Raw genomic sequence first — 27,875 nt, forward strand, 5'->3', positions numbered from 1 at the left:
ACACACACACACTCAGAGAAACCCTGTCTCGAAGAATAAAAAAAAAGAATCAAAGTGCGCAGCGCTGCTGTGGGAAGGGCCTCCCCGGCACGGGTCTGAGGACGTGGGCCTCCGTGGGGTGGATAGGAGTTGGGTGGCCGAGCCTAGCTAGCCATTGGCCGCGCGGCCGGGGGCGGGGTCGCGGCGGGCGGGCGAGCGGGCGAGCCGGCGGGCGGGCTGGAGGGCGAGCGCTTCGGACGCCCTGCGCCCGTCCCTGCGCTCGGCGAGTGCGCCGTGGCGCGACGCCGGCGGCGGGGCTCGCGCGGGCGGGGCGCCATGGTCCACTTCTTGCACCCGTTGCTGTGGCCGCGGGTCCTCGTCCTGCCCGACGCCCAGGAGGACGCGCGGGGCCGCGGCGTGGTGCAGGTGAGTGGTCGGGCCGCCTCCTCCTCCCGGCGGGCGGCCGGCCGGCCGCGACGGCTCCCGGAGCTCGCGAGCAGGCCCGGCCGGGCTCCGTGCTCGCCGCGCCCGCCGCCGCCCACCACGGCGCGGGAATTCGAGCCGCTCCCACCCCGAGGGCCCGCGGCGTGGACCGCCGCCCGGGGGTCTCCTCAGACCGTCCCCCCCAGCTCCTCTCCTCAGAACCCCGCCCCGTGGGTCTCCTCAGAGCCTTGCTCCCCTCGGACCCCCCCAGCTCCTCTCCTCAGACCCCCCCCTCTCCTCAGACTCGCCCCTCAGACCCCCACCCAGCCAGCCCCTTCAGCCCTTTTCCTTAGCTCCTCCACCCTCCCCTCAGCCCCTTCAGCCCTTCTCACGCCTCAGCCCTCTTCTCAGCCCCTCTCCTCAGCTCCCCCTCCTCAGCCCTCTCCTCAGCCCCTCTCCTCAGCCCTCTCCTCAGCCCCTCTCCTCAGCCCCTCTCCTCAGCTCCCCTCTCCTCAGCCCTCTCCTCAGCCCCTCTCCTCAGCCCCTCTCCTCAGCCCCTCTCCTCAGCCCTCTCCTCAGCCCCTCTCCTCAGCTCCCCTCTCCTCAGCTCCCCTCTCCTCAGCCCCTCTCCTCAGCTCCCCTCTCCTCAGCCCTCTCCTCAGCTCCCCTCTCCTCAGCCCCCTCCTCAGCCCTCTCCCTAGCCCCTCTCCTCAGCTCCCTCTCCTCAGCCCCTCTCCTCAGCCCTCTCCTCAGCTCCCCTCTCCTCAGCCCCTCTCCTCAGCTCCCTCTCCTCAGCCCCTCTCCTCAGCCCTCTCCTCAGCTCCCTCTCCTCAGCCCCTCTCCTCAGCCCCTCTCCTCAGCCCTCTCCCTAGCCCCTCTCCTCAGCCCCTCTCCTCAGCCCTCTCCCTAGCCCCTCTCCTCAGCTCCCTCTCCTCAGCCCCTCTCCTCAGCCCTCTCCTCAGCTCCCCTCTCCTCAGCCCCTCTCCTCAGCTCCCTCTCCTCAGCCCCTCTCCTCAGCCCTCTCCTCAGCTCCCTCTCCTCAGCCCCTCTCCTCAGCCCTCTCCTCAGCTCCCTCTCCTCAGCCCCTCTCCTCAGCCCCTCTCCTCAGCTCCCCTCTCCTCAGCTCCCCTCTCCTCAGCTCCCCTCTCCTCAGCCCCTCTCCTCAGCTCCCCTCTCCTCAGCCCCTCTCCTCAGCCCTCTCCTCAGCCCCTCTCCTCAGCCCTCTCCTCAGCTCCCCTCTCCTCAGCTCCCCCTCCTCAGCTGCCCACCCACCCGCTCCATTAACCGTGTAGAGAAGGTGGGAATTGAAGTCCTGAGGTCGGGTGTGCTGACCTCGGGTGCTGAGTGCCACCTGGGGTCACTTGGGTGGCACTTGGGTTGGTATCCCCGGCATCCCCGGAGGGAAGGAAGCAGCCTGCTTTGGGTTGGGTTTTTTTTTTTTTTTTTTTTTTGGATGTTAAGGTGAACCTCTAAGCCTCCCTTGGTAGTCTGCTTTTCCGCTGAGGTACACCCAGCTCTCGGAAAGTGTGTGTGTGTGTGTGTGTGTGAGAGAGAGAGAGAGAGAGAGACAGAGACAGACAGAGACAGACAGAGACAGTCCCTGTGTATCCCAGACTGGCTTCAAACTCAGTTCTACCTCAGTCTCCTGAGCGGTGGGATTGCAGTCGCCTGCCAACATGGCCAGTTCTTTTCATTTTTTCCCCTTGAACTCACAGAGACCCTCGAGCCTCTGTTGGATTTAAAAGCATGTAGCTCGGCCCTCTGGTTTCAAAGGTTCCTGTAAAAATTGAGTTGTATTTGCACATACATAAAATGGACTTTTGTATATCAGTTTTGTATTCTCCCGCCTGTCAGAAGTTACTTGTTTTCTCCATTTTTTAAAAACTTTGTGCATGTATGTGGAGATCAGAGGACAGCTTGGTGGTAATAGGTTCTCTCCTTGCACTATGAGGATTTTGGGGGTCAGGCTCAGGTGTTAGGTACCTTTGTCTTTCTGGGCCCCTACTTTATTTGGAAGTGTGGGTATAGGGCTGGTGAGGTGGCTCAGCGGTTACGTGGGTTGGGTTCCCAGCTCCCGCGTGTGCACATGCCCGTGAGTGCAGGTGCCCTCAGCCCAGGAGAGTAGGTCGATTCTCCCTCTGGAGTTGCGGGCAGATGTGGGTGCTGGGAATGAACCGTGGTCCTCTGGAGAGCGGCGTGCCCTCTTAAACTCGGCGCCATCTCTTAGCCCCGCTTTTTACTTTGTTTTAGTAAAAAGATCCTACCCTAGATCAGGCTGGTCTGGAACTCACTAAGTAGTAGTTCATGCTGGCCTTGCATTCCCAACAATCCTCCTGTCTCATACAACTGCTGGAATTACAGGTTTGTGTCATAACATCCTGCTGAGAGAGAGAGAGAGTGAGTGAGTGTGAGTGAGTCTTACCAGGTCCTCAGCACTAGGATTACAATTACAAGTAAATGACACTGGACCCAGCTTCTTTTTGCCTGGCTTCTGGGGATTGAATGCCTTGCCCTTGTGCTTTTAAGGCAAGCATTTTACCAACTGGGCAATCTCCTCAACGCTCTAAGGTTTTAGCTCATATGCATATCTATTTCTTGGGGTGTTCTAGAGCTCTTTGTATGCCTCCATATTTATAAAAGGGTTAATTCATGGGCGGTGGTGGCAGTCAGGAGGCAGAGCCAGCCTGGTCTACACAGAGCGAGTTCCAGGACAGCCTGGGCTCCACAGAGAATACAAATGCTAGAATTACAGGTTTGTGTCATAACAAATAAAAACAAACAAAAGAGGAAGATGACATTCCCAGGACTTAAACAGATTGCTGGCTTTGGTAACATCTATCAAGGAATTTATTCTCTGTTCAATTTATCAAATTTATTGGAATGGAATCTTCATAGAGTTTTCAATTATCATTTTTTTAAAAATTATTTATTTTTGGTTTTTTGAGACAGGGTTTTGCTGTGTAGACCAGATCGAACTCACAGAGATCCACCTTCCTCTGCCTCCCGAGTGCTGGAATTAAAATTGTATGCCACTACTACCCGGCTTAAGTTATCCTTTTAATGTATATGGTATCTAATTTTTTTCTGGTTAGTAATAACATTAAATCTTCAACACACACACACACACACACCATCTTTTGGCTTTGGATTCCTGGAGAACCTTTTTTTTTTTTTTTTGGTCATATCTTTATAATTTATTTTGCTCACTTGATGTGTAGTTTGACTTTTGGTTGTTTGACCTTGTCTTGTATGTCCGAGGCTCACCTCCAGCCCCCTGTGTAGCTGAGTGTGCCCTTGAACCTGTAACTCCTGCCTCTATGTCACAAGTGCTGGGGTTATAGATTTGGACTTGTAATTTTTTTTTTTTCCTCTGTGTAGCCCCAGCTGTCCTGGAACTCACAGAGATCCACCTGCCTTTGCTTCCTGAGTGCCGGGATTAAAGGCATGCACTACCACTGCCTGCCAGTACTCCCCTCCCCCTACTACATACACATGGGGCACATATATACAGGCAGAATACTCATACACATAACAACACTTTTTTAAAGAGCATATGTATTCTGTTATTGTTCACATAATCTACAGGTGTTAAGATGGTCAAAAAAACCGTTAGTCTTGGGCTTGAGAAATGGCCCAGAGGTTGAATATATGCTGCTCTCACAAATGTCTTGAGTTTTGGTTCCTAGCATCTATGTTGTGTGCCTTATAACTGCCTGTAACTTCAGCTCCAGGGGAGGTCTGATGCTCTTAACCTCGGTGAACACCTGCATTTATGTGCATGTAGCCACACATAGGCACACACTCATACATAAAGCTTTTCAAAAAGTTAGTCTTTATTAGGTGTGGTGGTGCACGTCTATAATTCCAGCAGAGGCAGGAGACTCACTGCAGGTTCAACACCAATTTGATCTACACAGCAAGTTGTAAGGCAGTTAGCCTTATGCCTCAGTTTCTCTGGTATCTATAATTATAGGCTTCTACTACCAGGCCTCGCTTTATCCCCTTGCTTCATCCATCTCTTCTTTTTTTTAAAATTTTCTTTTTGAGACAGGGATCTTATTATATAGTCCTAGCTGTCCTGGAACTCACTCTGTAGACCAGGGTGGACTCAAACTCACAGAAATCCACCTGCCTCTGCCTCCCAGTGATGGGATTAAAGGTGTGCGCCATCATGTTCAGTCTTTTTTTTTTTTCCCCTTTCTTTCCCAGCTGACCCATCTTGGTGGCCTTTCCATCTTATGTTTTGAAACAGAGTCCACATTGGAGCCAATTAAAGAGACAAGTTAATAGTGAAAAGTAGAAAAAAGATTTATTCAGTATGACCACATTGGTGAATAGTGGCACAAAGATCCTGCATACACATCCCAAGTTTCTCTTCAGAGTCCTGAATGTGAATTTTAGGGTTAAGTAGAAGGCCAGAGTTACACATCACAGGAAGAAACAAGGTGTGGTTCTGCCCATCACTGGCTGTTGATCATTGTTTCAGCTCAAATCTATCCTTCAGGGTAGTATGGTAAATTACAATGGTCATTAACAGAAGACAAAGCCCCATGGCTGGCCCCAAGCTTCAGCCTTTCTTCCCCGAACATGATTCTAAGGGAAACTGCAATTTCTTGCCATATATCCTTTCAATAATCTGCTGGCCAAAGGGGCAGATATTTTTCTTTTAGAATATCCTCATTCCTGCTGTTCAGGCTTGTTATATCCCAGAACTTCCTGTTTCTGGTAGACTAGCTAGGAGCTCCCAGGATCTGCTTGTCTTTGCCCTCCAGCACTGGGGTTATAAGCTTCCTCCGACTTTTATAAGGGTACCAGGAATCTGCTCTCACCTCTATGTGTGGCAGGTACTTTGGGTCCTGTAAATTGCAGGAACTTCCAGAGACTTAGCAGTTGCTTATTGCCAAGCCTTGTTAAGAAACCTCCTCCAGCAGGCAGTGGTGGCACACGCCTTTAGTTCCAGCACTGGGGAGGGAGAGGCAGGTGGATCTCTGTGAGTTTGAGGCCAGCCTGGTCTATAGAGCAAGTTCCAGGACAGCCAGGATTGTTATATAGAGAAACCTTGTCTTGGAAAAAAAAAACAAAAACAAACAAACAAAAAAGAAACCTCCTCCAGAATGAACTGTTTGAATTCAGAGAAAATGGCAGCACAAGAGTAGCTGAAGCTGGAGTTGAATTCCTGATCCTCCAGCCTCTGGGGTGCTGGGATCAAAGGTGTGTGCCATCATACTTGGCTAAGAAAATATTTTCTTAGGAGGCAAAGATTGCCACAAGTCAGTTTTGTTTTGTATTTCGAGAAGGTTTCTCTGTGTAGCCTTGACTGTCCACAGAGCGATTCACCTGCCTGTGTCTCCTGAGTGCTAGCATCAAAGGTGTGTGCCACCACTGCCCATCGAATAAGTTTTATATTGACAGGTTAGTGGGGCTGGGGTGTGTGTCTATGGTGTGAGTTTTTGTTATGTGACATATCCAACCTTGAACTGCTGCAGTGAAGCAGTTCTGCCTCAGCTTCTCAAGTATCTGAGACTGAGCTGTGTGTCCAGAGGGGTTTGGTTTTTTGTGTTTTATTATTTCTTTTAACGTAATTTATGTGCATGTTTTACCTGCTTGTATGTTAAGTGTGTGTGTGTGTGTGCGCGCTTGGTGCCAAAGGAGGCCAGAAGAGGGTGCTGGTTACTCTGGAACTGGAATTAACAGACATTTGTGAGCTGCCTCCTGTGTGCTGGGGATCTGAATGGGTCCTCTGAAAGAGCAGCCTAGCATCTATCTGCCTCATGAGCACTGATGTTACGGTCAGTTCTAATCACTTCTTTTATTCATTTATTCATTCATTCATTCATTCATTCATTTATTTATTTATTTATTTATTTATTTATTTATTTATTTATCTGTATTTTGTGTGCATTGGTGTTTTGCCTGCATGTATGTCTGTGTGAGGTATTGGATCCTGGGGTTACAGACAGTTGTGAGCTGCCATGTGGGGTTTGGGAATTGAACCCAAATCCTCCGGAAGAGCAGTCAGTGCTCTTAACAGCTGAGCTATCCCTCCAGCCCTGAGTTTTAGCTTCTAATATACAGCAAACATGAAAGATTTATTTTTATTTTATGTCTATAAGTGTTTTACCTGCATATATGTATGTGCGCCACATGTGTGCAGTGCCCACAAAGGTCAGACGAGGGCATTGCATCCCCCTGGGAACTGGAGTTACAGACCTTTGGGAGCTGCCATGTGGGTGCTGGGAGCCAACGGGTCCTCTGCAAGAGCAGCAAGTTCTCTGAACTGTCAAGTTATTTCCAGCGCCCCCTCCCCTTTATTTTAAGAAATAAAAGGGTTGTGCCAGGGCAGTGGTGGCGCACACCTTTAATCCCAGCACTTCGGGGGAGGCAGAGCCAGGCGGATCTCTGTGAGTTCGATGCCAGCCTGGTCTACAGAGTGAGATCCAGGACAGGCACTAAAACTACACAGAGAAACCCTGTCTCGAAAACAAACAAACAAAACCCACCAACAAAAGGGAAAGAAAAGGGTTTACCTAGGATCAAAAGTTGGAGAGCTGAAACTGTGAGGCTTGAAAATACATATCATGGGCTGGAGATGACTGAGACAGGGTGGTGGCTGATGCTTGCATCCCAGCCTTGGAAAGTGGACGAAGGAGGATTAGAAAAGTTCAAGGTCATCTTTGGTGACATAATGCATTAGAGGCCCGTCTCTAATACAGGAGACCTTACCTAACACAACGAAAACCTAGGAAGTAGGTAGATGTACCTCACTTCCAACACTTGGCATGCTGAGGCTATTGGGACTTCAAGTTGGAGGTCAGACTGGATTACTGGAGAGACCCTATTAATAAGTAAGTAAATAAAATTACCTGGCTTTGAACTGGTCCTCCTGTCTCTACCCACTGTTTCCCCTTACCTCCACAGTGCTGGGTTCACAGGTGTGTGCCACCGTGCTACCAATTAAAAAAATCATCTTTTGAGGAGAAATGATTTCTTTCATTTACTTTGTGGGTGCAGGTGTGTGGAGGTAGGAGGGCAGGCAACTCCTGGGAGGGAGTCAGTTTCCAGGGAATTGAATACAGGTCATGAGGCCTGTGAAAAAGTGTCTCTGCTAACTGAGCATATTGCTAGTCCTAAACGTGTTTGTGCCTGCGGTCAAGTTATCCCGGAGGCGAAGGTAGTAGGGTTGTTCGAGCTCAGGTTTTCGGGCCGTCTCACCAACTCAGACCTCATTTCAAAACCCCAAACAATATATAAATAAGTAAATACGCCAGGCGTGGTGGCTCAAGTCTATAATCCCAGAACTTGGACAGATGAGGCAGGAGATTTACTGAGAGTGTGAGGCCAGCCTGAGCTACGTAGCCCCTTCTCATGTACTACATTTGGGACTGGGCTGTTTCTGTAGGACCTTGGGACTCATGAAGTTACTGATGTGAGATCTTCCTGAGTTTGTAAGTGAATGTATTTGAGGGAGCCCATGTGAAGGGGGAGTGCAGAGGCCGGAGAACAGCTTGTGTGAGTTTGTTCTCTGCTTCCATACAGGCCCTAGTGAGCAAGCTCAGGAGTCAGGCTTGGCAGCAAGCGCCTGTACCAGCCGAGCCGTCTCACCCTCCCTTTTAAACTTCTTAGTCTAAGCACTGAGAATTCTAAAACTGTGAACTTTCCAAACTGCCTTAGCATTATCTCATAGGTTCTGGTAAGCTGTGCTGCCATTTGCATTTGATTACAGAAATAAAATATTATTATTATTATTATTATTATTATTATTATTGAGGAAGGCTCTTGCTATATGTACCTGGTTGGCCTGGAACTCACCATGAAGACCAGTGCTGCAAGCCGCAGGAAAACATAATGGAATTCAGCTACTATCACAAAAGCTACTGCTTGGAAAAGTCAAGGACTTTTCCGAAGATCAAGCCAGGGCTTAAGCAGTCTTGGTGAGCTGGGCGGTGGTGGCACACGCCTTTAATCCCAACACTCGGGAGGCAGAGGCAGGCAGATCTCTGTGAGTTCGAGGCCAGCCTGGACTACAGAGTGAGTTCTAGGAAAGGCGCAAAGCTACACAGAGAAACCCTGTCTTGAAAAACCAAAAAAAAAAAAAAAAAAAAAAAAACAGCAAAAAACCTTGGTGATATTTTAGCTTTTGTATATATATATTAGTTGGTTCCTACAGTGATTTTCTGTAATGCTATGTGTGCTTCCAAGAACTCCTAACGGTGTATTTATCTAAAATACCTATCAAGCATCCAAGGCCAAAGGAAACAACACCTGTCTCCTAGGTCAGGAAGATAGTTTTATTTCTTGTGCAATTTGGGGTGAGACCCTCCTTTCCTATACAACCTTACTAATAGAACCCTAACTTCTTACCTCCTCTTTTATCACTCCTATTTTGGGTTGTAAAAGAATGCCTGGTGGTCACTGCCTAAGGAAGATTCTTACCTGCCTTTATGACCCCATAAGAATTCAAGCCTGGTGACCTTGCTGGGCCAGAGGATTGCTATTGCTTGGGTTTATAACTGGATTTCTGGGAGACTTGGGGGGAATGAAGAGAATAAGGAGATGGAGAGGAGGAGAGAGAGAGGAAAAGAGAGAATGGAAGAACTAGTTGGGTAAGAACTGGAGAGGAACGGACTAGATGGGAAGAACTAGATGAAGGGCTAAAAGAGAGTATTAGAGGAATGAGATGGAAGATGAGGAAGAGCCAAATGGGGAAGAACAAGATGAGGAAGAACTAGATGAGAGAGAAGGAGATGGGAGAGGAGCTAAGATGGGAAGGAACTAGATGGATGAGAACCTAGATGGGGCAGAACTAATATGAGAGAATTAAGTTAGAACTTAGAGGACAGCAGATAAATGTAGAGAGAAATCAGGCAAGAGAGGAACTAGGCATGAGAGCAGAATAGAAACTGTAGAGAGAGAACTGACTCAGAAGAATAAAGTGTATGTACTAAAGATTTTTGTTTAAATAGATTCGTTTTCTATCCTCAAAGATTAATTATCAGCTGGTTGTAGATTCTTCCCGGACCCTGGGAGGGACTATCGAGGGACTGGACCCTCGTAGTCCTCGTTAGACCAGGCTGGCCATGAACTCAGATGTGCCTGCCTCTGCCTCCCAAGTGCTAGGATTAAAAATGTGCACTCTCATGCCTGGCTGGCTGGTTTGTTGTTGTTTCATTTAGTATTGCTGTATGTGGTATATGGAAGGCAAAGAACTACTTGTGGAAGTTGGATCTTCTCAGGGATCAAACTCAGATTATCAGGCTTGGCAGCAAGCACCTTTACCTGCTGAGCCAGCTTGCTGGTCATGACCACTTTATGTTGAATGATTGCAGATGAATTCTTGTAGCTAGAGTTTTCCTGCCTTGCCCACAGTCAGGACAAACCTCTGTCACCTGCCATTCCCACAGCCGCTCAGACCCAACCAAGTAAACACAAAGACTTCTGTTGCTTACAAACTGTATGGCCGTGGCAGGCTTCTTGCTAACTGTTCTTACATCTCAAATTAATCCATTTCCATAAATCTATACCTTGCCACTTGGATCGTGGCTTACCGGCATCTTCACATGCTGCTTGTCATGGTGGCGACTGGCAGTGTCTCCCCCACTCAGCCTTCCACTTCCCAGAATTCTCCTCTCTCCTTGTCCCGCCTATACTTCCTGCCTGGCCACTGGCCAATCAGTATTTTATTTATACAGAATGATATCCACAGCAAATTCTAACAATTTTTTTTCTTTTTCCTCTTCTGCTTACTTAGGAGGAAGCATCACCCTACTCTTTGGTCAACATCTGCCTGGATATCTTGATTGCTAACTTAGAGCAATGGTGTTCTAAAAGACCTGATGGAACATTGTGCCTTCCAGAGCTTTGGCGTTTCCCTCACGAAATAGCTGATCAGTTCCTTGAGAGGATGGCTTGGCAAGGTACTAAAATGCTTACTTCTTTTTTTTTTTTTTTTTTGTGACTCACTGAGTTTACTTAAGGAAGCTTACAGAGTCATTGGCGAGGGGTTATTTACAGGAGCACAGGCCCACCTTACCAGTGATTATACTATTAAAGACAACCCTCCACCCCCGAGTGCACAGCAACCTTTAATTACATTTATATCCTCATGGAGGATGGGCCCTTGTGACTCCCTTCCCCCCTGACAGAATGTTGACTAGCTCAGTCTTGTGTAGGTCTTGTGCTGATACAGCCAATGAGGAAACAAGATTGCAGTGACCGTGTTACGAAGGAAGAAAGTGTTCCATGACACTCCCGTTCTTTCCGTCCCTCTCTTCTGCAATTTCCATGAGCCTTGGAATGGGTAATAGAGAACACCCATTTAGGGCTCAGTCAGTGTGTGTGTGTGTGTGTGTGTGTGTGTGTGTGTGTGTGTGGTGTGTTATTTGCGTGTGTGTTTGGGTGCCGTGTGTACACATGCAGAGACTAGAAGAGGACATCAGGTGATCTGCCCTTACCATTTTCTCCCTTAGCTCCTTGAGACACAGTCTCTTACCAAGTCTGGAGCTAGGCTGGCAGCCAGCAAGCCCTAGCAGCCCCCATCTCCACACCTACACAGCTCTGGGTGATAGACATGTGTGGTCACACTGGGCTTTTCACTTGAGTGCTGCGGATTTTTTGATTTGGGGGTTTTCATGTCTGCATAGCAAGTGCTCATACCCGCCAGGCTAGTCCCCAACTCCAGCAGTCAGTCCTTCTTAGCAGCTAAGCAGTGATAAGCTGATGGCAGCACTGACCTATGACATACGAGTATCTAGAAGGTAGTTTCACAGGCGGGTCATGTCCAATTAACAAAACAACAGGGGAACCTTCCCTCCTAAGGCCTCTGCCTCCTTGGCCACAGGCTTTTGACCAAGTTTACAGTACCAGAGATGAATTCCCTCTTGCGGCGTGGACCTCAACTCCAACTGAAGAACAGTTGGTTGTACAGACTTGCCACGATTCACCAGCGGCCAAGTTGTGCCTGGCACCCCAGTAGTGTAGTATACATACGTAGTCCACAGCTGAGTAAGAATTGACAGTTCTCCTCTAAAAGCCTACTTAGCATCTTTCAGCACTCTATCAGGTCTGACCAGCAAGGAAGGAAGCTTTCAACTCAGCTCCAGCTTGAGTACTCGATGAGTTATACAATCAAAGTGTATGGTGTCTTCAGCAGTGAGGTCTTAGTTACCCTCTAATTCTAGAGGGCGTCCAGGAACAGGGACAATAGCCTGTATTATTTTGGGAGCCTCAGGAACCTCAGTGCTTTATTATTTGAAAAATACTTTTATTTATAGTTCTTACTTTATCTCAGTCTTTACGGAATAATCTAAGCTTTCTAAGCTATTCTTGCTGCTAGCCTAATAAATAAAGAAAATGAAACCATTGTCATTTATCCACCATTCTGTTACAGTCTCATCCTTTATTCTCTACATTATGGGCGTGAGTCTTTAAAGTTTCTTTGGGGCTGAAGATGTAGCTCAGTGGTGGAGAACTTGTCTAGTGAGTCGCAGGACACGAAAAAGAGCCCAGACTTGATGGCACATGCCTGTGAATCCAGCACATGAGAACAGGAGGCCGGAGGGTCAGAATATCAGTGGTCTTCAGCTCTTAATGAACCTGAGGCCAGTCTGGGCTCTAGGACATTCTGATGGGGGAGAAACAACAACAAAGGAGAGACCAGCAAGAAGGCTCAGTGTAAGGGCAGTGAGTGTAAGGACAGTTAAACCCGACGGCCCAGGTTCTAGCCTGGGACCTACGCGGTGGAAGGAGAGAACTAAGTTCTGGGAGTCGTCTTCTGACTTCACGAATGCACCCTGGCCTCGACGTGTCCCCTCCCCACCAAGTAAATAAACTGTAAAAGATTAAAACAGCAACAAGAAACAAACAGTGAGACGGAATTACCAAGGTCATGTTTGATTTGTTTTCTTAGAGCAAAAATTTTGGTTTGACATTCATTTGTGTGTATGTGTGTATACAGGAACGGAGGTCAGAGGACAACTTGGAGTTGATTTTCTCCACCATGTGGTTCTACTGATCAAACTCAGGTGGTCAGACTATGCAGCAAACTCCTTTATCTTCTCACCCTTCTCACTGGCCCTTTAAAAAATATTAGCCGGGCGCGTAGTGGCGCACGCCTTTAATTACAGCACTTGGGAGACAGAGGCAGGCAGATCTCTGTGAGGCCAGCCTGATCTACAAAGAGAATTCCAGGACAGCCAAGACTTACACAGAGAAACCCTGTCTTGAAAAACCAAAAAACAAACAATTTAGAGACCCCTGTGCCTCAAGGCATGTACCACCACACAAACCTTTTCTTTTAAAAAGGATTTTTTTTTATGTATCTGAGTGTTTTTCCTGCGTGTACATATGTATATCACATGCATGCCTGGTGCTCAAGAAGGCCACCTAAGGGCCCTAATCCCTGCAGCTGGAGTTACAGGTGGTTTTGAGCTGCCGTGTGGGTGCTGGGAACTGAACCTAGGGAGTCTGCAAGAGCAGCAAGGGCCCTCTCCCGAGCTCTTATTTCACTTTTTTCTGAGATAAGGTCTCATCCCTTGAACTCCAGCGTGCAATCAATCCATGCCTCGGCCCCTTGAGTAGTTGAGACTACAGCCCACATCACCACACCCTCCCAAATGTGGGTATTTTAGAGAGTTCTGCCAGGGTTGATGATCCCTCATTTGATGTGCTTAGGGTCTGTAATGTTTTGGATTTGGGAATACAGTTGGACACCTTTAATCTGAAATGCTCCAAAATACAGAACTTTTTAAGTGTCGTGTTGTTATGCCCAGATTTCGGGGACCCCCAAAAGACCACTATGGAGACTGAATCCCATATGTAAAAGCAAAGACCCTTTATTTTCAAGCTCAGAGCTTGGTCTCTCTGTCCGACAAATGGGTGAGAGCAGAGCCCAGAGCCCAGGCAGGGTTGGTTTTTTTTATCATGGCAGAGGTTGGGGTGAGGGGATTTCCAGGGTTTAAGACCCTGATTGAGGGGCTGGAGAGATGGCTGAGAGGTTAAGAGCACCAACTTCTCTTCCAGAGGTTCTGAGTTCAGTTCCCAGCACCCACATGGTGGCTCACAACCATCTGTAATGAGATCTGGTACCCTCTTCTGTATACATAATAAATAAATAAATCTTTAAAAAAAAAGATCCTGATTGACTGACATTTGTCTAGGGTATAGGAAATGTTTTGAATATCAGGTATTTCCTCTTCGATACAGGCCACATTGGGTGGGGTCAGATTATGGCTTTTCCTAGGTCCAAGTGTTGCCTGCCAAAAGCTGTGTCTGGGCCTTTAAGCCTGTCATGGCAGCTGTGTGGTCAAGCTGTTTTGGCCCCCCCCCCATAATTGTTGGCATTTTTTTTTTATGTGCATGGGTGTTGGGTCCCCTGGAACTAGAGTTACAGACAGTTATGAGCTGCCATGTGGGTGCTGGGAATTGAACTCGGGTCCTCTGGAAGAGCAGCCAGTGCTCTTAACCACTGAGCCATCTCTCCAGCCCCCATCCTATTGGCATTCTTTTTTTTCCCCCCCTGAGACAGGGTTTCTCTGTGTTGTTTTGGTGCCTGTCCTGGATCTCACTCTGAGATTAGGCTGGCCTCGAACTCACAGAGATCTGCCTGGCTCTGCCTCCCAGTGCTGGGATTAAAGATGTGTGTCACCGCCGCCTGGCTTCTTATTGGCATTCTTGATCCCCCCTCCTCCCTCCTCCCACCCTCCAGCCATCTCTCCCAAGCCACCCCACAGCCCCCAAGTCAAGGTCTCCCATGGGGAGTCAGCAGAGCCCAGCACACTGAGCCTAGGCAGGTCTAAGCCCTTCCCCACTGCACCAATGCTGTGCAAGGCGTCACACCACAGGCACTGGGCTCCCAAAAGCCTACTCATGCACCAGGGACGAATCCCGATCCCCCTGCCTGGGTGCCCCCAAAACAGTTCGAGTCAAAAAACTGTCTTCCATATCCAGAGGGTCTAGTTCAGGATGCTCACATGATCCTTCCTGCCACTGCCTCACAAATGTTGACATCCTGGGTATTCACTATCGCTCCTGTCTTCCTTCCTTCCTTCCTTCCTTCCTTCCTTCCTTTCTCTCTCTCTTTCTTTTTTGTGTTTTGAGACAGGGTTTCTCTGTGTAGCCTCAGCTGTCCTGGAACTCGCTCTGTAGACCAAGTTGGTCTTGAACTCAGAGATCCATTTGCCTCTGCCTCTTGAGTGCTGGGATTAAAGCCATGTGCCACCCCCACCTGGCTTTTTATTTTAGAAATTTTTGTTTGTGAGTTTGTGAGTGCACATGAGCATCTGAGGCGCTGAATGAATGTCAGTCTGCTCTTACTTTCCAACACATGGGTCCTGGGGACCGAACTCGGGTCATTAAGCTTTGCAGCAAGCACATTTACCCACTGAGCCTTCTCAGTGGTCCCCAGCTGTGCCTTTCTAAAAATATAAATATAAGCTAGGAGTGGTAGCTGGGCTACAGAATGAGTCCCCATCTAAAACACACATACACAACTTTCCCTAAATCACGTGACTCTCACCAGTCCCAATTTTTTTTCTCTTTTTTTTGGGGGGGGGGTTCTAGACAGGGTTTCTCTGTATATAGTTTTGGTGCCTGTCCTGTGTAGCTGAAGTTTTCTCCAGTCCTGCCTGGTCCACGGTCAGGACAAATCTCTCTCACCTGCCAGTTTGGCAGCCGCTCAGACCCAACTGAGTAAACACACAGAGACTTATATTGTTTACAAACTGTATGGCCGTGGCAGGCTTCTAGTTATCTAGTTCTTCTATCTTAAATTAACCCATTTCTGTTAATCTATACTTTGCCACGTGGCTTGTGGCTTACTGGTACTTTACATCCTGCTCCTCATTGTGGTGGCTGGCAGCATCTCCTCCACTCTGCCTTCCTGTTACACCAATTCTCCTCTCTTCTTTTTTTTTTTTTTTTTTTTTTTCTGAAGCTGAGGACCCAGGGCCTTGCGCTTACTAGGCAAGCGCTTTACCACTGGGCTAAATCCCCAACCCTCCAATTCTCTGTTAGTCCTGCCTATACTTCCTGCCTGGCTACTGGCCAGTCAGTGTTTTATTTATCAATCAATCATAGCAATACATTCACAGCATAGAGAACATCCCATAACACTTTCCCCTTTCTTTTCTTTTAAAGAGGAAGGTTTTAACTTTCACATAGCAAAATTACATATAACAAAACAATTATCAAGCAAGAATTGTAGTTATAATATCCAGTCTATTTGTGTTTGGCAAAATTAAAGAAGATATCCTATCTATCTTACATTTGTGAGTCTAAGATTTCATATCTAACTTATCTTTTATCATAACTAAGGAAATTATAACTATCTATTCTTTAACTACATCAAAGACCTCAGAAGGATATAATATTACCTGAGAAATAGGAGGACACAAGCAACTTTTGGGAGTCTTGTGAGAGTAGACAGAGACAGCTGGCAGCCTGGACAGTCACCCAATGTTCCTTTGTAAAGTTGGAACATCTGTCTTCAGCCCACAGGCCTAGAGTCTCTCAGTCATTTCTCTTTGTGTCCTGTAGAATGTCTGGCAGTTTCCTCTGCAAAGCAGGAACCTGAAGGACCATTTTGCCAAGCAAAGTTAAGTGATCACCTTCCTGTGGGTCCTGCATGTCCAGTTGATACATTTTTTTTAAGCACTCCAGGCAAGAATAATTTCTTGCCCAAATGGCTGTTTTTGCCAAGGTCTAAATAAACTCCATATGGAGTGTCTTTGATGTCCATCCTCTTCTCTGAAGTAAATTGGTGCTGCCAGGAGCAGACATGTCTCACTCTCCAGAAAGTCTAAATTTTTAAAACATTTTAAATGCCATATTCTGTAGGTCTTTGAAGTGTTTGAAGATTACCTATCTATCTGAAATATATCTATATATACCTAGAAAACTTAACTAACATGTTACAAGTTTGGCTATCATAGAAGACTAATTATTAATCTGTATTTCTTAATTATCCATTGCAATCTAAATGAGTTACATAAACATAATACCTCAAACAAGAGTAGAAATACATATACAGTATAACAAAATTAAGTTTAAACTTGTATCAATAAACTAAAACTATAGCAATGTAAAACATTTCTAAACAAGTTGTTACACTTTTCTAGTTTTTTGAGACAGGGTTTCTCTGTGTAGCTTTGCACCTTTCCTGGAACTCACCTTGTAGACCAGGCTGGCCTTGAACCACAGAGATCCACCTGCCTCTGCCTCCCAAGTGCTGGGATTAAAGGCGTATGACAACACCTCCCAGCCATGTTGTTACTCTTTAAAAGTAGGTTCGGCCAGGCGGCGGTGGTGGCGCACGCCTTTAATCCCAGCACTTGGGAGGCAGAGGCAGGCGGATCTCTGTGAGTTCAAGGCCATCTTGGTCTACCAAGTGAGTCCCAGGAAAGGCACAAAGCTACACAGAGAAACCCTGTCTCAAAAAACCAAAATAAATAAATAAATAAAATAAAAGTAGGTTCGTTAATCTACCCTTTCATCCTATCATATCTAAACTATCCCCTTTTCTTCTTTAGAAAGAGATTGTATTTATAATCAACCTGTTTTAAATAAAAATATTGGTTTTTCTCTGTCCCACACCAGAGGGCTCTTCTAATATGGGACACAAGAATCTCTCAACCTTTTTTTTTTTAGGAATATGCTTGGGTTTAGAGAAGGAATGAGCTAATTCCATCTCCAAAGCCAGTTTGGTATATTTGGGAATTTGGGCATAGCTTCTCTTACTACTTCCTGCTGGAGGAGGGCGTTGTATTCTTATGGGGACACAAAGAAATTTTAGGATTATAGGGTAGTCTGTGAGGCTGTATTGTCTGAGCCAGTTGCCTTGAAACCGTTCTGGGTGTTGGATCAGCTGGGCCATGGCTTATTTTTTATATTAATTTTTACTTTAAAACTTTATTTTTAAAAACTATTTCATTATATAACTGTATATATATATCACTTTTTTGTCTCTTTCAAGCCTATGTACATTTTACACACATTGTAAACTATTCCATCTGAATCTGTCTTATTGTGAACCTATTGCTTTAAACTGTAGCATTCTAAGACTGAAACGATGCTGTGGCTGCTGGCTCTACCCTCCTCAGCTTCCCAACATGGTGGTGGTACTTTTACCGCCAACTCTGGGAGCCGTCAATTCTTAGAAACAGTGGGACTATGCTTTTATCAAAGTAGTGTCTCACTCTGTAGACCAGGCTGGCCTGGAATTCACAGAGATCCGCCTGGCTCTGCCTCCCGAGTGCTGGGATTAAAGGCTTGTGCCACCACCGCCCGGCTTACCAGTCCCAATTTTATCAGTCATATGTTACTACTACGAACACAAGTATTTTAATTTTCTACTGGTGTGCCCTCCTAGATTGAGTTTCTTGGGGCCACAGGTGTCTGATAAGCCCATTGCTTAGCCTGGAATCTCATATGTAGACAGTGCTTTGTAAATCTTTGCTAAATGGAGTCTAGTACAGCCTGTTTGTTTTACAGATGAAGACAACAAAGTCCTCCAGGGTTGCAGGGATGGCTCAGCAGTTAAGAGCACTAGTTGCTCTTGCAGAGGATCCAGGTTTCGTTCCTAGTACCCACATGGTGGTTCACAACTGTCTGTAACATCAGTTCCGGGGATTGGATGCCCTCTTTTGACCTCTGTGGACACCAGGCACACACACACACGATGCACATAGACACACGAGGGCAAAACACTCATACACATAAAATAAATCAATCTAAAAGTTTTTTAAAAGAAAAAAATGGGGATAAGTGGCTCGTTAAGTCATTCTGTATTTTGATTTCAAGTGATCATAACAGAAAAAGCCAGGTGTAGTGGCACATGCCTTTAATCCCAGCACAGGGAAGCCAGAGGCAGGCAGAGCTCTGAGTTTGAGGCCAGCCTGTTCTACAGAGCGAGTTCCAGGACAGCCAGAGCTATGTGGTGAGACCCTGAACCCCCACCCCCACCCCAAGGTCTTATTGTCTGTCCCTATTTGATTTTGCTTGGTTTCTGTGAACAAGGTTGTCGTAGATAAGCCTGAGCTCCGAAGTACAAGCTTCCGTCAGTTGACTTGGGCAGGTTAAACTCTTAGTTTCCTCGTCTATCTAACAATACTAAAAGTTCCCCTGCAGTGTTAGTGTAAAAACAAAAGGGGGTCACCTTAGTGACCTAAAGGGGGTCACCTTAGTGACGAGTTCAGAGCAGTGTCTGGCTGGCAGCATCTGTCCTCCTCATTCACTGTCACCTCGCAGCCAGGAACGCCATGAGCTTTGGTTGTCCGTGTCAGCGGTTCTGCTTTTCTTCCAGGCAAGCTGACGGACAGAACAGCAAGCATTTTCCAGGGCAAGCGAACAAACCTGAAGCGGATCCGTATCCAGAGATCCAGGCTCTCCGCAGCAGCCTTCACAAAAGCCTTCTGCCATCACAAGCTTCTCGAAGTGGACGCCACCTCAGTGGACTCGGAGCTTCCAGCCGCAGACATCGTCCACGCTCTCCAGAGCAGTGCCTGGATCCAGAACAACCTGCAGTGCCTTCTGATAGACTCAACTAGTGTCCCTCAGAACTCAAGACTGCTGGCCTTGGGTCGGTTCACTGGCATTCGCACTTTAAACGTTGCCAACGTGTCCTTCTGGAACGAAGACCTAGCGAGCGTTTCCCAGTTACCACACCTGGAAAGCCTGGACATCTCCAATACTCTGGTCACTAATATCTCTGCACTCCTCGCCTGTAAGGACCGGCTCAGGTCTCTCACAATGCACTATCTGAAGTGCCTGACCATGGCCAACCGACAAATTCTTGCCGTCCTCAGACAACTGAAACGCCTGCTTCACCTTGATATTTCTGATCACAGGCAGCTCAGATCAGACCTGGCTTGTCTTCTGTTACAGCAGGAGGACATCCTGCCCAGCCTTGTGTCCCTGGATATTTCCGGGGGCATCGACATCACTGATGAAGCTGTGGAATCCTTTCTGCAGCAGCGGCCTGAGATTCAATTTGTGGGGCTCTTGTCCACTGATGCTGGTTATTCTGATTTCTTTGTTTCAAAGCAAGGCTTAAAGGTTTGTTCTAACATACATTTTTGTTTTATTTGTTCAGAGCATTATATTTTCTTATACATTAGAATCTATATTAGGTGTGGGTTACTTATATAGAGTCCTAAATAGTTTTTATTTTTTGCTGTTTTGTTTTGAGACAGGGTCTCTCAACATGGCCCTGGCTGTCCTGGAATTCACTATGTAGCCCAGGCTGGCCTTCAACTCACACAGATGCACCTGCCTCTGCCTCCCAAGTGCTGTGATTAAAGGTGTGTGCCACCATGACCGGCATTCCTTAACAGTTTGTAACTATCCTGGTCTAACAAGTTGTGGGGGCTGTAACGTTAAGATACAATTCCAAAGAGACTGAGGCCGTGGCACAGTGGGTAAAGTGCTTTCTGGGCAAGCATGAGGATCTGAGTTAAGGTCGTCAACCTCCCTGTTTTAAAATGGGGAGAAGTGGGTGTGGCAATATTTGTAATGTCTGCCCTGCGGGCAGAGGTTGGCTAATCCCAAGAGCACATTGACCAGCAAATATAGAGAGGAAGAATCTTCCCATGAATGCCTGTGGCCTCCACAACTCCTCCCAGGGGTGAGCACACCTGCATGCATAGGTGCATACATGTGCCCCACCCCCCAAACACATAAACAGTTTCAACCTCCATGTCCAGCTTGATGATGATAGCTACAGCCATTCTTTTCCCATGCAAAATCCATTTCTGATTTGTTTCCCCCTTGGTCTCTCATTTCACAGATGAGGAAAGGGAAGCCCCCACAGTTATGGAACTATTAAATGATAGAGCTAGAACTCAGATCCAAGTATCTGTGACTCCAAAACTTGTGTTCTTCCCTCTACCAAGAGCTGACTCTAGCTGCTGATGGGGATGATCAATATGGCTAGCACCATTTTTGGCCAAGGAATGACTAAAGAACAATTTCTTTAAATTTTTTTGTTTTGTTTTGGTTTTTTGAGACAGGGTTTCTCTGTGTGCGCCGTTCCTGGGACTCACTTGGTAGCCCAGGCTGGCCTTGAACTCACAGAGATCCACCTGGCTCTGCCTCCCGAGTGCTGGGATTAAAGGTGTGCACCACCACCACCCCACCAATTTCTTTAATTTTTAAAAGACTTTTTATTTTATATGTATGATTGTTTTACTTGCGTGTGTATATGTAGTGCTTGTAGACTGCAGAAAAGAATTAGAGTTCCAATAATTGTGAGCCACCATGTGGGTGCTGGGAATTGAACCGAGGTTCTCTGGAAGAACAGCTAGTGCTCTCTTTCTTTCTTTCTTTCTTTTTTTTTTTTCCTGGATCTCACTTTGTAGACCAGGCTGGCCTCGAACTCACAGAGATCCACCTGCCTCTGCCTCCCCAGTGCTGGGACTAAAGGCGTGCGCCACCACTGCTAGTGGCGCTGGTGCTCTCTCTTGTTGTTGTTTTGTTTTGTTTGAGATGGGGTTTCTTTGTGTAGCCCTGGGTGTCCTGGAATTCTGTAGATCAGGCTGGCCATGAACTCTGAGGTCTGCCTGCCTTTCCTTCCCATGTGCTGGGATTAAAGGCATGCATCACCACCGCAGGACTCAGCTAGTGCTCTTAGTTACTGAGCTATCTTTCCAGACTCCTGAAAAATAATTTTTTAAAGAGCACTTAGGGAGGCAGAGGCAGGGAGAATCTCTGTGAGTTCAAGACCAGCCTGGTCTACAGAGTTCCAAGACAACCAGGGCTATAGAGAGAAGCCAGGCACAGAAGTAGTACATTCCTTTAATCCCAGCACTCAGGAAGCAGAGGCAGGCGGATCTCTGTGAGTTCAACTCCAGCCTGGTCTACAGAGAGAGTTCCAGGACAGCTAGAGCTACAAAGAGAAACCCTGTCTTGAAAAACACAAAACAAGAGACAGACAGACAGACAGACAGACATGGTAGCTGTCTAACTGCACAGATCCCCAAATGCTAGGGTTACAAGTGCAAACTATCATACCCAGCCCCCTCCCCCCCAAAAAAATTCTGAAGGAGCCGGGCGGTGGTGGTGCACGCCTTTAATCCCAGCACTTGGGAGGCAGAGGCAGGCGGATCTTTGTGAGTTCAAGGCCAGCCTGGTCTACAGAGCGAGATCCAGGAAAGTCACAAAGCTGCACAGAGAAACCCTGTCTCGAAAAACCTAAAAAAAAAAAAAAGAAAAAAAATTCTGAAGGAGTGGGATGTATCTTAGTGGTCATTCTAGCATGTAGAAAGCCCCAGGTTTGATTCTATAAATGAAAAAAGATGTTTAGACCATTGCTTGAATAAATATGTATAGCTTTTTATGTTGTTACCTTAAAAAAAGCATGTATTTAAATAAATAAAATCGGGTTTTTTTTGTTTTTTTTTTTTTAAAGATTTATTTATTTATTATGTATACAGTATTTTGCCTGCATGTGTCCCTGAAGGCCAGAGGAGTACACCAGATTTCGTTACAGATGATTGTGAGCCACCATGTGGTTGCTGGGAATTGAACTCAGGACCTCTGGAAGACCAGCCAGTGCTCTTAACCGCTGAGTCATCTCTCCAGCCCCTTGTTTTGTTTTTTACTGGTGTAGTGGCAAATGCCTTTAATCCTAGCATGAAGCAGAAGCAGTTAGATGAAAAGGAAAAAAAAAAGAAACTGAAAAAAAAAAATCTTTAGTTGCTGATGCTTTCTTTTGAGACAGGGTCTCACTGTGGTCTCCAATCCAACTCACAGAGATCTGTCTCTACCTACTACAAGTGTTTGGACTAAAGGTGTGTGCTAAAACACCTGGCTGTGTGTGTGTGTGTGTGTGTGTGTGTGTGTGCGTGCGTGCGTGCGTGCGTGTGTGTGTGTGTGTGTGTGTGTGTGTGTGTGTGTACCCAGTGTGTGTATGTGCACCGCATTCATGCAGTGCACATGGAGGCAGCTACGGACCACCATACAGGCACAGCCTGGGTCCTTTGCAAGAGCATCAAGTACTCTTAACCACTGATCTGTATAAACAGCCGGAGTTGAGTGTACTTTTTTTGGTACTAGATGAACATACTCTATTTCTGTTTTGAAAATCACTGTTTTAGATATATTCTTTTTTGATTTTTCAAGACAAGGTTTCTCTGTGTCATTTTGGTGCCTGTTCTGGATCTTGCTCTGTAGACCAGGCTGGCCTCAAACTCAGAGATCCACCTGACTCTGCCTCCTGAGTGCTGGGATTAAAGGCGTGTGCTTCCACTGCCTGGCCTGTATGTTTAATCTAGAGGCTGGCTCTGTCCTCTGATCCCCAGGCAAGCTTTATTTGATACACAATATATCACCACAGGTATCGCTCAATCAGTGATCTCCAGGTTCAGTAAGAGACTCTGCTTAAAAAAAAAACAAAAAACAAAAAAACGATGGAGGGTAATAGAGGAAGACACCTAGTACTAACCTCTGGCCTCCATATGTATACACACAAGTATACATGTATACACACAGCCCTCTAACACCACCTCCACAAATCCTTCAGTGAATAAGTGAGTTAAATACCTATGTGTTCCTCTATCACTGATATATTTGGCTTGCATTGCCATAGTTTTATTTTTTTGTGGGGGAGGGGTTTTAAGACAGGGTTTCTCTTGTGTAGCCCTGGCTGTCCTGGAACCTACTCTGTAGATCAGGCTGGCCTCAAACTCAGAAATCCACCTGCCTCTTCCAAGTGCTGGGATTAAAGGCATGCATTACCACCGCCCAGCTTACATTTTTTATTTTCATGTTTCTTTGAAGCTTTTATGTGTGTGAATGTTTTGTTTTGTGTATGTACCACTTACGTGCCTGGGGCTGCATGAAGTCAGCAGTAGGTGTCAGATCCCTTGGAACCAGAGTTACAGATGGATGTGAGCCACCGTGTGGGAGTTAGGAATCAACCCAGATCTTCTGCAAGAACAAGTACTTTAAATCACTGAACCATCTCTCTAGTCCCCCATTTTATTTATTACTATTATTTTTAAATGTTTTATTGTGAGACAGTGTCTTATTATAATCTCTGGTTGGCCTGGACTTGCTGTGTAGACCAGGCTGTCCTTACAGAGATCCACTTGCCTCTGTTCCCCCAAGTGCTAGGATTAAAGGTGTGTACCACCATGCCTAGGGTTTTTTTTTTTTTTTTTTTTTTTTTTGGAAAATGTCCTTAGCACTTACTTGTCCACGTTTGCTTTCACGTGAGGGCGTGTGTGTCAGTGCATGCATGTGGAGATCCAAGGACAGCTTTCAGGAGTTGATTGTCTCCGAGCAAACTCAGGTCACCAGGCTTGGCAGCAAGTGCCTTTACTTGGTGAGCCATCATACCAGCCCCATTGTCATTGTCACTTATTACTCTGTGTGTGTGTGTGCTCGCGCGCGCGCGCGATGTGTTTGAGGAGGCGGAGCACATAGGTGAGGTCAAAGGTTAACTGGAGTTGGCTCTCTCCTGCCTTTATATGGATTTCAGGGTTGAAAATGAACTCAGGCAGCAGATGAGTTTAGTAACCCTTTCTTTGCCTCAGTTTTTTTAAACCTTACCCGCTTCCTTGCCTCTTTGGTATTTATGTTTTTTTCATATACCAAAGTGCATACTGAGACTCCAAGTCTTGAGTGCTTCTGATTTGTTGTTAGTTTATTGGAAGAATTGTTCTCAGATGGAATGTAGCTTTGCATTTTTTTCTCGTTCCTTCTGATTGCTCTGGAGTTGGTTTGAACGTCTTCACTTTTTCGCAGTTAGCTCCTTTTTCAAAAGCACTTCCCTAGGTGGACACACTCCTGTGATCCCAGGGCTGGTGAGACCAAGGCAGGTAGATTGTGAGTTTGAAGCTAGTTTGGGATGTGCAGTAAGACCCTGCCTGTCTCAAAAGAACAAACGCACTTGTCCGTTTGAGTACTGGGATGATGGTGTGAGTGGTGGAGGCAGGATGGATGTTTTGAATTCATTTCTTCCTTTCATTTTGTAAGATTCTCACTTATTCTCTGCTCCTCTGTTTTGTTTTGTTTTTCTTGTTCTTTACTACCCAGGGATGTTGAAAACTTGATCATGTCTAGTTTAAAAAAAAAAGAAAAAATTCCTTATGTTTTGGAGAGCAGCTACAGGAGAGGGTGTAATCAGGAGACCTCCGCTATCTTTAGGCTAATTGAAGTGGGCTGTTTAAAACACAGCATCCTGGGATGGCAAGGAAGAGTTATGGCATAGAGAAGCGGGGTTAGAACCAAGGACAAGGACGACTGAGCTCCTTTTCCTGTGCCTTCCCGCCTTGACCGGATGGTTTTTCCTGTGTGAGCTCTTAGCCTGCTGATAGGCTTCCATTGTGATTGTTCACTGCTGGAACTTTGCACGCTCCTGTGTGGCTTGTTTTGTTGTTTGCACTAGGAACTGTACCCCGGGCTTCATACTTGCTAGGCAAGTAGTCTACACCAAGGCAGATCTCCAAAATACAGTCAAGTGAGCTTTTGTGGGTCCCCCCTGCGCGCCCCCCTCCCCCAGTTCTTGATTCAGACAGGGGGCTGTTCTCGTCTGAGAATTCTCTTGCCTCTGCCTCCTGGGTGTTGGGACTCCAGGCATAACTGGACTCCAGGCATAACTGAACTCCAGGCATAACTGGACTCCAGGCAGAACTGGACTCCGGGCAGAACTGGACTCCGGGCAGAACTGGACTCCGGGCAGAACTGGACTCCGGGCAGAACTGGACTCCAGGCAGAACTGGACTCCAGGCATAACTGGACTCCGGGTCGGGGAGAAGTAATGATTCCAGCACTAGCACCAACTTCCCTCGTCGTGGTACCAAGCTGCACACTTCACTCCTCGGGTAGATCTGTAAAATGGAAGATCTGTAAAATGGAAGTTGAGGAACACAAGGTTCTATTAGAATCAGGACTAAAGGGGAGCAACTTCACTACCTGGAGTATTTGAACACCTGCTGTGCTTTTGAAGCTGGCAGAACCCAAATGCATGTGTGAGAAGGTGAAGCCTGCTGTGACTCCATGTTTTTCAGGTTGCTGGAGGAGCCAACATGAGTCAGATTTCTGAAGCACTGAGCCAGTACAGGAACAGGCCGTGTTTTGTGAAGGAAGCTCTCTACAGGCTCTTCACAGAGACGATCTCCCTGAGTGCCATCCTGCCTGCCATTCTAAAGGTACCTCAGAAAGAAGACTGACTTCATCACCTCTTTCCTGGTCAGTTGAAAGTTGTTTACTAGCAGGCCTGATAGAGCACCCCTTTAATTCCAGCATTCTAGAGGAGAATGAAGACAGATCAGTGTGAGTTCCAGGCCGGCTACTACGACATAGTGAGACCTTGTCTCCTAAAAAAAAGTGTTTGGTGAACAGTACAGGAAGATAGTAGTAGCATTGTATTATCTTTTTAAAATATAAAATAGGAGTTATGGATCTGTTTGTAGGGATTGAATTCACTTTGCTCTAGACATTTCCTATGCATTTATTTATTTGTTTAGTCTTCAAACTCTAATATTTGATTTTCTTCATTCTTTTTCTTCTGTGAGTCTCATCTATCCCAGGTTAGGCTTAAACTTCATGTTGCTGAGGATGATCTTGAACCACTGAACCGCCACATCTACCTCCTAGGTGCTAGAATTACAGGCATGTGCCGTTAAATGACCAATTTGTATAGTGAAAGGACATTGAGCATGCCTCATGTGTGCTTGGAAGCACTGTACTGCTAAGCTGTACCCCCCAGCTCCAACGCTGATTTTCTGATTTTCTTCTGACCGAGTACTAGGATGTGTTTACAGGCGTGTTTACATGCCTGGTTTATGTCATGCTGGGCATTGAACCCAGTAGTCTGTGTGTGCTAGACAAGTGTCCTACTAACTGAGCTATATTAGTTGTCCTAAAGTCAGATTTTCTGAAGGAAAGCAAGAACAGAACAAAATGAAATGAATTGTTGCCTGGAGTAGTGGTACACACCCATGACTCCAGTTCTCAGGAGGGAAAGGTGGAAGGATTAGAAGTTTAAGGTCATCGTTGGCTATATATAGTGAGGCCAGCTTGGGATACATTATAGCTGAATTTTGGCTTAGGGAATAATAAACTCGTTTTATTTTTACTTTTTATACATCAGAAAGCATTTACACTATCATGAGTTTATCCATACTAATTTGCTTCATCACATGTAAAACTCACTTTTAAAATTTAATTTTATATAACATGTAGGCACATCACTCATAAAGTAATTCTAAAGAAACAAAATCTAAGTAACATTCCTTGTTTTGCATTTGTGCTCTGGGTTTCCCTCCGCTTATATTGCCTTTCCAGTGTTATATTTTCTACTTTTAAAGTTCTTCCTTCTCCCTTGGTAACTCATCCCATCCTTTTGTCCATCCATCTGGTGGTTTTTGTTTTTCCTTCCTGTTTTTTGTTTTTTTTTTTTTTGTTTCCCTTCCTGCCTCTGTCTCCTGTCTAGGTTCTAGAGCCTGTCTGACATGCTTTGTCAGTGGAGTCTTCCAAAGTGTGGCCTCCCAGCTACTGCATTTATACCTCTCCTGGGTGCTTTTTTTTCTTTTTTTTTTTTTTTAATTATGTATACAGTGTTCTGCCTGCATACATGCAGAGCACCAGAAGAGGGCACCAGATCTCATTACAGATGGTTGTGAGCCACTATGTGGGTGCTGGGAATTGAACTCAGGACCTCTGGAAGAGCAGCCAGTGCTCTCAACCTCTGAGCCATCTCGCCAGCCGCTCCTTGGTGCTTTTTTTCAGTTTCATGTCTGGTATCCCCTAGTGTGAACGCTGAGGATTTATGCTAAGGCATGAGGCATGATCTTATTCACTGGGAGAACATGTCTGCATCCTAGCTCTTAGAAGGCAGAGGCAGGAAGATTGCTGAGTTTGATCAGCCGACCTCCACAATGAGACCCCGTCTCAAAATATCCCCCAAATGGCATACTCTGACTGATGTTTGTGTCTCTTGCGGTGCTTGTCACGGTAGCTCGGGTGATGCTCGGGAAATGATCATACAGTTCCTGGCACGGATGAAGAGATTCAGGTCCAGAGCTACCCAGATAGTTAATTTGGATTGAAGCTATTGCTGCAATTCCTGTGTCCTACAGAGTAAATTCTAAGAAAAGTCTGTTATTAACCCAATGAGCAAATACTCGCACCAACAGAGATAGACTGGAGCCAGTACCAGAGTCTTTAATGGTGACTGTCCCTCTGAAATCGCTCTTCTTCAGCTCGTGGCTATAGGAATGAGGAATCACCCACAGGATCTGCCAGTGCAGTTCACGGCCAGTGCTTGTGTCCTCAACCTCACCCGCCAGGGCCTGGCCAGGGGCATGCCCATCCGTCTGTTGTCGGAGGTCACCTGTCTGCTCTTCAGAGCAATGAAAAATTTCCCCTACTACCAACAGGTAATTTCAATTAAATTATTGACTGACATTGAACCTTAGAGCAGATAGACGGAAGATCTGTATTACTGAATTACAGCTTTTATTCTTTTATAGATAAAA

The 27,875-nt window shown here is 46.4% G+C and overlaps 1 protein-coding gene and 1 non-coding gene across 2 annotated transcripts in view; one reads left to right on the forward strand and one right to left on the reverse strand.

The window, feature by feature from the left end:
- The first annotated feature begins 315 nt into the window (after positions 1-315).
- Zyg11a (zyg-11 family member A, cell cycle regulator) overlaps positions 316-27,875 on the forward strand; it is a 41,856-nt gene continuing 14,296 nt past the window's right edge. Inside the window, exons 1-5 of the mRNA XM_052717193.1 lie at positions 316-636; positions 10,151-10,316; positions 18,698-19,449; positions 25,404-25,544; positions 27,600-27,776. Coding sequence (XP_052573153.1) covers positions 316-636; positions 10,151-10,316; positions 18,698-19,449; positions 25,404-25,544; positions 27,600-27,776 — 1,557 coding nt within the window. The remainder of the gene's footprint in view (positions 637-10,150; positions 10,317-18,697; positions 19,450-25,403; positions 25,545-27,599; positions 27,777-27,875) is intronic.
- LOC128098068 (small nucleolar RNA Z39) lies at positions 26,481-26,543 on the reverse strand. Its single transcript, XR_008214100.1, has one exon. It is a non-coding gene; the product is annotated as a small nucleolar RNA Z39 (small nucleolar RNA).

Source organism: Peromyscus californicus, unplaced genomic scaffold (assembly GCF_007827085.1).
Source record: "Peromyscus californicus insignis strain IS unplaced genomic scaffold, ASM782708v3 Scaffold_5__1_contigs__length_169319896, whole genome shotgun sequence".
Classification (NCBI taxonomy): domain Eukaryota; kingdom Metazoa; phylum Chordata; class Mammalia; order Rodentia; family Cricetidae; genus Peromyscus; species Peromyscus californicus.